The 11,774-nt window shown below is 33.3% G+C and overlaps 1 protein-coding gene across 2 annotated transcripts; it reads right to left on the bottom strand.

The window, feature by feature from the left end:
* Nucleotides 1–3,060: 3,060 nt before the first annotated feature.
* Nucleotides 3,061–11,148, bottom strand: LOC132716330 (sushi, nidogen and EGF-like domain-containing protein 1). 2 transcript variants are annotated; one of them, XM_060699579.1, is made up of 7 exons: nucleotides 11,002–11,148; nucleotides 10,357–10,656; nucleotides 8,897–9,016; nucleotides 8,450–8,545; nucleotides 7,119–7,252; nucleotides 5,315–5,538; nucleotides 3,061–4,072 (listed from the first exon to the last, which is right to left on the bottom strand). In XM_060699579.1, exons 1-7 carry the CDS (start codon nucleotides 11,069–11,071, stop codon nucleotides 3,832–3,834), a joined length of 1,185 nt encoding a protein of 394 aa, XP_060555562.1. In that variant the 5' UTR covers nucleotides 11,072–11,148; the 3' UTR covers nucleotides 3,061–3,831. The 2 variants fall into 2 exon arrangements, with proteins under 2 accessions (XP_060555562.1, XP_060555563.1); XM_060699580.1 differs by having other exon boundaries at nucleotides 10,357–10,644; nucleotides 11,002–11,101.
* Between the last annotated feature and the right edge of the window lie 626 nt (nucleotides 11,149–11,774).

The following is an 11,774-nucleotide window of genomic DNA, read 5'->3' as shown; positions in this document are numbered from 1 at the left end:
AAGCGCGAATCATGACATTAGGATGGTGACAGTGCGACAGGGAAAGGCGACAGTACGATGGTGACAGTACGACACAGTTCGACAATATGATGGTGACAGTACGACAGTGCGATGGTGACAGTACGACAGTTCGATTGTGACAATACGACAGTACGATGGCGAAGCACAACTGTACGATGGTGTCGTATTGTCAACATCGCACTGAAACCTTTACCTAGAATCCGTATTGCTCTCTACGTAAAGGTGAGAGTGTAAACCTAAAAGGAGCTGGCGTTTCATTCTATCAAAGATCAACTATCATGGAAATCGAAAGTTAACAGAATCAAAATCTATCAATGTAAATAAAGAGATTTATGATAAAATGTACGCCTGTGTCTTCATGAATTGTATTTAAACAAATAGGCCTCATCTATACATTTTGTGTTTGACTTATTTGTAAAATATAGTATCGCGTATCACACTCGTTTTTCAGATAAAACGCGCTGTCCGCAATGGAACGCCGTACATCTCGCCTTTTCCATTGGATGATTTAAACTTGAATAAGAGGGGTACGAGTCTAAACAATAGTTTTCAACTAATTAAATGCTTGCTCTATCATCTTATCAATTAGGCTTCCCTTCCATTTCCAGAGTCCAAATAATCTATATCAAATGCGTATTGTACTCAATATAGGTTCCTTTTAATTTTCAGAGTTCAGAATATCTATACCAAATGCATATCATATCCCTTATTGCCTTAATTTCATTTTCAGATTCCCAAAATATCTTTATAAAACGCATATTTTACTCAATCTAATCTCGTTTTCATCTTAAGAGTCTGCAAGTTCATATCAATTCTAGAAAGGAACCCGAAACCATGCCGAAACCATGGCCTGCTGACTTTTATATATAGAGAAGCATATTAACAAAAACTGGCATAAGCTAAATGAAAACCACTAAATTTCTTTTAAATTGAAGCCTCGTCCTATTATGAGACTTTTTTAGTCATAACACTGCATGCCTTGAGGCAATTTCCAAATATAATGTGTTACAGAATATATTGGGGACATGCAGACGCTTTCAGTAGATTTCTCCTGGCCAGTGTATAGAGGCAGATTCAAGAGTAAGTTAGTCTTAGCAAAGAGGCCATACATAGATCTACTGATAAATTAAAAATAGCCCAGTTGAATGTGATGACAATGTTGTTGTTTTTTTTTTTCAGTTTAAAAATTAAGCCTTTATTACTTTTTGGCGTCCGAGACCTAGTGGTTAAAGTCGTTGACTTCAAATCACTTGTCTCACCGCTGTAGGCTCGAGGCGCACAAGCGTTGTCGGATTCTACATGAGAGATAGCAATCCAGCCAGCTAACGGTTGATTTTCTTAGATGCCCGTTTGTGCCTGAAATACTTCAGGTCTCCCTCTGCCAGTAAAGCTTGAAAGTCGCTGTAAGCTAAAATAAACTGTGTTAGTGCGACGTAAAATATAGCAAAAAAATACCGCATCTCTTTTTAAGGGGTAATATTTTATTATTGGCTTTTTCACATTTCACACATTGTTTTAAAATCACTCAATTTTTCCAAAACAACTCAGTTATCATCATTCTTTCTTCCACTCGAAATGTATCATAAATGTCTGCAATAAGTGATCCCTTGAAAGAATTAAAACAACAAAATTACACGAAAATTGAAGACTTGGTTTAATTTGGCCTAAACATGAGGGATAATGATTATGTGCATTACACCTCACGCTACATAGCACCGGCTTGACCGCTATTCAGATTTTAACACTTAAAAGTGTAAGACTAGGACCAGAAAAATATAACTACACTGGAATGAAGTACTGGGCAACTTTTTACGGCTGCCACACAGCACTTGACACCTGTTGTTGTGATGTATAGATATCTGGTAAAAATTGATCCCTCGGCAACTTCAAAAACAGCAAATTTACATGACAATTGCAACTTGGTTTGATAGAGTCTGAACATGAGGGATTATGAAAATGTGCAATATCTCTCACGTCCCCTAGCATCTGCTTGACCGATACTCAATTCTCAACACTTGAAAGTGCTGTACTAAATGATTCCGAAGGACCAGCAATATAACAACACTGAAGTGAAGTACGGGGCATCTTTTTTACGGTTGCTTCATAAGACTTGACACCTGCTGTTATCAGAAGCCACCAGTTAGTATTTAAAGAAAGACTAGCATTTAATGATTGATGTGATAAAGACTGAAATTTTCTGCGAAATACTAGAAACATGAATATATTGAGTACATAAAACGCATCGGAAACTATCTTTTTTATACGATCAAAGATTGACTAAGATTTAAAACAATATTTTGCATATTCTGACAAAATGTGGACGTTTTATTTCTTTGTTTTTGTTTGACAAACTATTGATAAAATGTAGTAATATTCACATTAAAAATGTTTTCGTAAACATGCAGTGTTTTGGTTTTAGGAATCTATTTATTCTTGAGTAATTATTAAATATACTGCGTCCTTGTCGTCCAGCTTTTTCACTATTCACTATTGAAATTATTGACTACGCAAACATTCCTCTATTTATACCGTGCGAGCATAGATTAAACTAAATAAACATATCAATATGAAAATATAATTGTTTCAGTCAACCATTAACATCTGCAAAAGAACGGTGGCAGAGGGCCGTATATATTGTATATGCTATTCTTGACTAATTGCATAAAATAGACCGGCTTCGAAATGATTTTGATGCAAGTGTGAAGTCATTTGACAGTTTATTTTGTAATATTACATGAATATTTAGCAGTAATTTTGTGACAAAACAAATATTGTATTATGGACAAAAATGCAAACGTGTTCAAATCAACTTTGTTTGTTTTACATTTATCACTTATATATTTAGATTTAGAGCTAAACAATATATCAGTAAGTTCAGGAATTGAAATTATAAATAGAAATACCGGGATTCTTAAAAGAATGTATAAAACGACAAATTGAAAATGATACAGGCTTTTTATTTTAGCCTGATTATTAACGGCAGATTCTCATAATGAAATAATAAGAGGATAACACACGAATAAAGCGTTAGTACAGTAGTAGTTCTTCAATTTAATATTTAACTTTTGAGATTAGTAAAACTGTTGTCATAGTCAACAATTATCAATTTATAAGCACATGTATATCCTACGGAGGAGGGACTGTTACACGGTATATGCAGTTCTTCTGATAACTTGTCATGAGTTTTCCTGATAACTGCCAAGAAGTTCGTCGGAAAACTTTTGTATATATCGAAGAAACGTCCGTCAAAAGAAGACACATTCGTCAAAAATGGCAATTCTCATCTTTAAAAACTCAAAACCAACATGTAATAGTCACATTTTCGTGTGCAAAGAAGGAGCGTTTTTTGTTCCATAATAATTTACACCCTTTTTGACAAATAAAAAACGCTAAAACGAGCCGTAACTTAGCGCGAGAAGAAACACACTGGCAGTTACAAAAGTTATCAGAAGAACTCTCTGACATTTTCAGAGTAATCAGAAGAACTCTAGGATATTTGAAAAGTTGGCCATAAATGTGTTAGCCGGGGCTTTATTTTCACAACTTTCCATTTTAAGTATGGCAAGGAATAACATTACAAATAAACAAGTCAGTATATACGAATGAGCAAAAATTTGAAAACATCACTAAAAGCAACCCAATATTAAACAAAAAGCGATGAAAAATGGACTATTAAGTTTTCTTTTTGTTGTTTTTGTTTTTTTTTTTGTTTTTTTTGTTGTTGTTGTTTTTCAGAAACATAATTCGATACGAAGTATTTAGTTTACTTTAGTGTATTTCATTTACCTGATTCTGAATAATAAATATGTTCTATTGCAAGCATTTATATACTGCAAACACACCATTTGAAGTGTTTATTTCATTAACATTGAAATTTGTACCGCTCAAGCATTGTTGTCTAGTCGCATATATTGCATTGTCTCTTGTTCCCATGCCAAAGTATAGCCCATAAGCTGGGCCATAATTATTTCCATAGTCGATTTGCAGTTGAATCTTATCGTGTGACATTGGTTGGTTTCGAACTGTTACATTTATGTTATCTTTTGTTTTCCTGCAATAAACGTAAAATAATTTCATTTAGAAATGCGATTCTTACTCACTAAAGGTGATTCTTGCCCCCACCAGCAACCTAAGCTTTTTTAAAAGCAAGTGATCTGAAGCAAAATTTGAACTCGACCAATAATTTATGATGTTTCGTCTGTGAAAAAATAATCATAACAATCGGTGTCTATTGTCCAGAAACCATTGTCTAGTTTTAGAAACAGTGACCTTGACCATGAACCTAGGGGGGGTGTCAACAATTCTAAGCATTATCTCTGCTTAAGTATCCTCAATACTAGGTTTGTTTACAATATCTCATCGCTTACTGTAGTTATCATCTAGAAACCATTTTTCTATTCCAATAACCCAAGGGGTCCAAAAGCAAGCAAAACCAGGGTCTTTATATTAGCTTGCTGTATACCAAGTATGATTACAATATCTCATTTCTTACTTAAGTTATTTTCCCAAAACCATTTTCCTATATAAGACCCAAGGAGGTCCAAAAGCAATCCCAACTAGGGTCTTCCTATAAGCTTGCTTTTTACTAAGTTTGATTTTAATATCTCATTAATAACTGTAGAAATTGTATCATTTTACTATTTTTTTAGTAAAGGTGACCTTGACTCCAGTGAGTCAAACAACAATTCTAAACTGGATTTTCACATATGGTTGCTATATACTAAGTTTGATACATTATCTTATTCCAAACTCTAGTTATAGTCCGGAACGATTTTTCTATTTTTAGTTGCAGTGTCCTTAAACCCTAAACCCAAGGGGTCCAAAAGTAATCTTAACTTGGCCTTCCAGTAAGCTTGCTGTATACCAAGTTTGATAACAATATCTCCTGTCTATCTCTTGTATTGTCCAGATCCATTTCTTTATTTTTAGGAATCATGACCGTGACCCAAAGGAAACCAAAAGGACTCCCAACAGAAGTCTTTATATCAGCTTGCTATACAAGTTTGATTACAAGTTTGATTACAATATCTCATCCCTAACTCTTTTATTGTCCGGAAACCATTTTCCATTTTCAGTAACGGTTACTTTGACCATAACGCTAGAGCATTTCAACTAAGGTTTCCACATAAGGTTGCTATATACCAAGTTTGATTACAATATCTCATTCCAAACTCTTATTATCGCCCTGAAACTAAAAGTTGGACCGACTGACCAACCGATAATCTGACTCGTTTGTTTGTTGGGATATAATTATGATATTAACACCCATAAGTCTTTGTATATTAGAACTTACATTATTGTACATGTTCCAGTTCCAGTCACTGGGTAGACTTGTACGTCAATTGTATGCAAATCGTTTCCCTTTGCATCCGAAGGACAACGTATCTGTAGACATGCAGTTCGAGTTGTTGCATTTAGGCTTCCCTTGCTATCAATCGGGCCAGTTGTAAAATTTCCGTAGGTTTCTCCATTTAGATTTCTGCTTTCTGCTAGTACCAATGTTTCCGCAGGAGTGTTCTAGGACATAAAGGTTGTAAATTTTTATTTGCATTCAAATTGAATTTGAAAGTTGAAATGACAGCAAAACATGAAAAAGGAATAAAATTGTGTTCAATGTTGTTGCTACTTTTGCTATCTATAAACATACAGGTAAGCTTAAGGTATTAGGGGGCAGGGGACCTAAAAATGAACAATTTTGTATTTCAGTGTGGCCAGAAACACAATTCCAAATATTTCAAAATCTGTTTCACATGCAGATAACCAGTTGCATAACATTATTCAATGATATATGACATACATTGAAGAAAATAATAGTTTGCATGCATTGCTCCTTAAAAAATGACTGACAGCAATTTATATTTACCCCCACCCAGCCCAAATTACACCTAAAATATACCAATATGGGCAATCTTCATGAAGGTGCAGCATACTCCAGAATCCGCCCGATTCCTTTAATAATATCACTAACACGCAGTGCAAGCTATGGCATTTTCAAAAATGACCAACAAAGTGTCTGTCATACGTTTAGATTTTTCACAAAATTTATCAGAAATTTCTTACTTGTTTGGCGCCAAATGTCAAAGATTGATTTTTAACTTTTTCACCTCCATTCGGAGAGTCACAAATACATACAAAGCTACCAAAATGCTTAGTTTCGGGTAAAAACCCAAAAATACTGCACATTTCCTACACACAAACAAGAAAAAATTACAATGACAGAGAAATATAAGAAGTGTCCAGTACCTTCAAAACACCATGTCTGAGTTATTAAAAAAATTGACCGGGGCCATCATTCGAATATGTCCCCTGCCCCCTTACCATCCTAATACCTTACCTCCGCTTTGAAGAGTATTCAAATAGGCTAGAACTACTGTTAACTACATTGAAACTTTTTTTTTCTTTTAACATTATTTATGTATTTCTTCATCCATTTTGGGTAGAAAAAGTGTTTATTTTTTATTATTTAATTTATATAGGTATCTATTGGCTAAATAATGCTAAATCTAGTAATAAATATGGTACCTGATATTTTCAAAGTGTAATAAAATCGGAACTAGACGGTAAAAGTATTTAATATTTTACGAAATCAACCAATATACTTTTTTTAAAAAATTAAGGGAAACTTTGAAAACCGGCACTCATTCGGGTAAATTTTAAGGATTTTTTAAATTAGGCTCCCTAAGTTCAAAATTTGTCTAACACTTGTTAAAAAAGGGTGGGGTAGGGTAACATTTTTATACTTTTTTAAAAAATTTGGAGTAGAAACCATAATTTTGTTTATGTTGATTGTTAGCTGAATAGTAATGGGAAAACGTTCTTCATTAGAATGTTATTGCCAATTATTTAAATGTTACTCATTTCTGAAAAAGGTCCCTCATACACCCTTGCTTCAGTTCATAAAAGTGGCCATAACTCGATTTCCGTACGGTAAAGTTTGTTTAAATTTTGCATACAGGTGAACTTTAAGGTATATATTTGACCTATGATATAAATTATTCAGTTCCTTATAGTGCCCGTTAGGGTGGTAATGCCTTAAATCATTAAAGGCAATCAGTAAAATGAAATAAACTGTATATCACTTTGACACAAATAAATACCTCCATTGTGATTTTGATGTGACAAACTCTACCAAACTCCGAAAATGAAGGTTGGTCGTACCAAGATAATGGTCGAAACGGTTTTTGCTCGACTGCATGCAAAGTTGGTACCAGGTATGATTCCATACTTCCACCTTAATATAGTTACATACAATGTTTATAAGCACAGTTTTGTAACGGAGACACTAAATGCCCATGTACTTGCATGTCAATACAAGCTTATGAAATGTGAGATTGACATCAAATCATTCATAAAAACGAAAAAGTATTCAATTCGACAGAGTAGATTTCGTTGTCAATAATTTTGTATAATAATTAAATGTTAGAGTCCAACTTCCAATTTTTGTACACACATTGACATTCAGCAAGACAAAAATCAAAAGCATATGCTAAAACAAGAAAAGCGAACGACACATATGCCCCCATTTCCAGACCTTGACTCATACTATTGGTACTTTTGTAATAAAACATGCTATAAATGGGTACATGGAAGTGTTCAGTTATGGAAAAAAATAATAACCAATATATGACCTGAAACTGAATGAAAGCTATCATTAATAAGTTATACAAGTTGGAGGGTAGCTGGAACAAAATATATATTATCATATAAATGTAACCATTCTGTCAAATTAGGCCCCTGTGTCATTGATCTTTGACCTAGTGATCCTAAAACAGCAGGGGTCATCTACAAGTTATGATCAATCCGTATGTGGAATATGAAGACTTTGTGATAAATAGTTTTTAAGATAATCAGCGGAAACCATTCTGACATTTTAGACACTTATTAACTTGACCTTTGACCTAGTGACCCCAAAATCAATAGGGGTCATGGACTAGTCATGACCAAGCAGTATGTGAAATATGAAGATTCTGTGATGAAAAGTTTTTAAGATAAACAGCGGAAACCAATTGACATTTGAGGCCCCTGTGACCTTGACCTTTGACCTAGTGATCACAAACCAATAAGGGTCATATACTAGTTATGACCAATCAGAATATGAAATATGAAAACTTTGTTATGAATAGTTTTCAAGATAATCAGCGGAAGCCATTCTGACATTTAAGGCAACCGTGACCTTGACCTTTGACCAAGTGACACCAAAATCAATAGTGGTCATTTTATAGTTATGACTAATAAGTATATGAAATATAAACTTTGTGATGAACCGTTTTTTAAAATAATCAGCGGGAACCATGTGATATACAGGCGGACAGACCGACAGACAGACAGACCGACAGACAGACAGCAAAACAATATCCCCCTATTCTTCGAAGGAGGGTGCATAATAAGTAATTAAATTGTCATTTTCAATAAATATATTTACTCTTACCGAGATTACATCGTTCCCCTATAAATCCTGGAGCACAGTCACATACATTGTCAGATATACATGTGCCGTTATTCTTGCACATAGGAGTACACAAGGCTGTTGGTGTAATATAAGGATAAATAATCAACCGAATCGCGCTCCCTTTCAAAAATTATCAGTAAAACGTGCTTTATGGTAATGGAGAGAAAAAGGGACCATTCTTAAATGTTACAGTAAGTTATGAAATTATACCTTGAATTGCAGATTATTAATTATCTTTAATAATTGACATTTATCTTATTGACATTGTTTTTATTTATCATGGCCTTTTCTAAAGGCAATGCAAGGAACATTCCGTAATAATCTATTGGAATACGAATCAATGGCAAACAAAAAAAACATATATGATAAGAAATGTGTTAGGTTCAGAACAAAATAAAAAAACACAAGAAATTGAGATTGCATTACGGCTTCTACACGTTCCTTTCCATCCAGTTGAAATATAAGGTGGACTGCATTTAAGACATTGTGCACCTATGATATTGCATTCTGTTTCATTTGGTAGGCAATGTGGTATATATTTGCAAGCTGAAATTGAGTGATAGACAAAGATTGATAACGAGCCTGAAGAATTTACTATTTTGTTTGTTTTGCATGTAAGATTGAAATATATTCCACTGAGTCACATCATCAATTTTGAAAGAAAATAGTTCTGTTATATTTCTCTCATTTTGGTACATTTTCAACATGGTGTATGTACACATCGACTTTCTTTTCCTAAAGAAACAAAATTTACATAAGACGGCATTTATTTCTGCCTGTTTTTCCATTTAGTTATGATTTTCTTTTCATCCGCATTCAGATATAGAAATATAAAATTTTGATTATACTTGAGGTTTATCAGAATATAAATATCTGATAGATTACAGTAAAACACTGGAAAGCATTATATAAAAATTTATATTTGATGTTCGTATAGTTGCCACTCTACGGCCTGAAGTTGGCAGCTAAAAGGCACTTAGAATAGTATAAACTTTAAAACGTTGGAATTGCATTTGTAGCACTTTCATAGATCATTTTACGCCTATCTCAATATTGTGTTCTTATTTTTTAAGATGTTGAACTTTATATTTTTTTTTATTCTCATGCTTCGAAATTTGTGAAGATAACAGCCTAGCAGACTGGCAGCCTAAAAAAACTAGGAATAGTATAGACATGAAAAACTCGAAAATGAATCGGTAGCGCTTCTTTAGACCATTCCACGCCTTTGATCATATAAAACGAAGGGGGTTCTATTTATTAATTTCCGATGATTTTCATGTTTAGTAGGCTGCCTTACTTAATGAATTTCGAAGCGTCAGAAAAAAATTAAAGTTCAACATCTTAAAAATTTAAGATCGCGATATTAAGAAAAGGACGTGAAATGATCGAAGGAAGTGCTACTGATTCATTTTCGACAGTTTTCATGTTTCTAATAACCTAAGTTTTCGTCAGGCTGCTAGGCTGCTAACTTTACAAAATTCGAAGAGTCAGAATAAACAAAAATATAAAGTTCAACATTTAAGAAATAAAGACCAAGATATTAAAAGAGGCGTGGAATGGTCTGATTAAGCGCAACTGATTCATATCTTACGGTTTTCATGCCTGTACTGTAGAGTTTTTCAGGCTGTAATGCGGCTAGACTACTAAATATACATATTGATAAGCATTAGAATAAAAAAATAAAGATCACGATATTGAAAAATGCGTGGAATTAAAATAAGGGAGTTCTACTAATGCATTTTCCGACCATTTAGATGTTCGTATTATTCTTAGTTTTTAATAGGCTGCTAGGCTGTTAACTTTTTTACAACCTACACGATGTTCTTCAAAAATTGGTCTTAAGTTATTAGTTCATATTTAAAAACAACCACAAAAAGACGCGATACCTGTTTGGCAGCAACTTCCTTTAAATCCCTTAGGACAGGTACAGCGGCCCGTGCAACTTGATCTGTCCAAATATGTCCAAGAACCGCCGTTACTGCAGAAAGTATTGCAACATCGTCTTTCCCTTGAATCGGATGATTGCATGTGACATTCATTCATGCATTCATCAAATGTTGCGTCACTTCTACAACAAGCATCCCGGTTTCTTATTTGATAACCTCCTCCGCAAGAAGAGGAGCAAGAGCCCCATGACTCCCACGTTATCCATGTACATGCAGTTGAACACGAGTCTGCATTAACATCTTATCAAAAGCAATATTAAAGTTTTGTGAAATTTTAATATTCATAAACATTACACTGGGATCCTGTTTTCGCAATCCACTATTCGACCAAATTAAAAATTAAGCTTGAATTTTCCGGTGTCGATCGCGGAAACAGGATTCTGTAAATCAATTTTTGTTACGCTTTAAATGACTACAATTCAGTTTAAATGAAGAGAAAAAATGGTATGTACTCTACAGTTCTTACAGATAAAACATAGTCAATTATAACATAAATAATAAGTAACAATCAATTGCCATACAAAAAAATCTCAGCTATTTACGATGTATGTAAAGATATAATTATTATCTTTTGAAATGACATACCATTGAACACAATTAAAATTGTAAGTCCAACTAAAATAGTTTTGATGTTGGAAAACATCTTTCCTATCATTGTACTACTCTAACACGTTTGTAAATGTAATGTAAGCATGCAGTTAGCATAATGAGTTGAAAAAGAAATTTAAGACGCAATTGGTGAATGTGTATGCATATCTTAAACTCTTAACTATTGATCGTCTGTGGTTTAGAAATTTTGAAGACAGTACTATTTTAAGATTTTTATTCATGGACGATACAATAATTTTTTCATAACTTTTCTTACGAAGATAGTATAGGACGATTATTTTTTAAATATTAGAAAATTTCACCATCCGATTTTTTATTATTTAATGTTTTAGTGCCACACCCAATCTTTGAAATTTCAATCACCCTTGCATATTAAGAGGAATTATTTTTGCATATGAAACATGTTTTTATTTTGTAAAATTTATCTATGTCTTTTGCTTTTATTTCGGACCTACACATTGTACAAAGTGACTGTAAGAAACAAGTATATATATATATAATTATGAAGATATTTTTTATTCAAGTTTTAATAGATTACCTACATACACACATACAAACATATAAACGAGTTATAAAATAGAAAACACTTTTACCATCTACATGTTTGCTATAATGACAGTTTGAGTTTGATACATACGTTATTTTGCCCAGAGTTTCTAACTTGCATTATAATATCATTTATGTACATTTTGATGTCCTTGCATATTTTGGCTAATTCTTTAAGAAAAAAATGTTAAAATCGCTAAAAT

The sequence above is a fragment of the Ruditapes philippinarum genome, unplaced genomic scaffold (assembly GCF_026571515.1).
Source record: "Ruditapes philippinarum isolate M1 unplaced genomic scaffold, ASM2657151v2 ctg2800_1_1_1_1, whole genome shotgun sequence".
Classification (NCBI taxonomy): Eukaryota; Metazoa; Mollusca; class Bivalvia; order Venerida; family Veneridae; genus Ruditapes; species Ruditapes philippinarum.
Note: the sequence above shows the minus strand (reverse complement) of the source record. Positions and strands in the feature narration are given on the sequence as shown.

Bases quoted from the DNA above. Each gene is read 5' to 3' on its own strand.
- LOC132716330 (XM_060699579.1), bottom strand. From the start codon at position 11,071: ATGATAGGAAAGATGTTTTCCAACATCAAAACTATTTTAGTTGGACTT. The intron at 9,017-10,356 runs GTATCGCGTCTT...ACTCAATTTCAG, and splicing joins AGGAAGTTGCTGCCAAACAG to CTTGCAAATATATACCACAT. The intron at 8,546-8,896 runs GTAATGCAATCT...TTACACCAACAG, and splicing joins GAAAGGAACGTGTAGAAGCC to CCTTGTGTACTCCTATGTGC.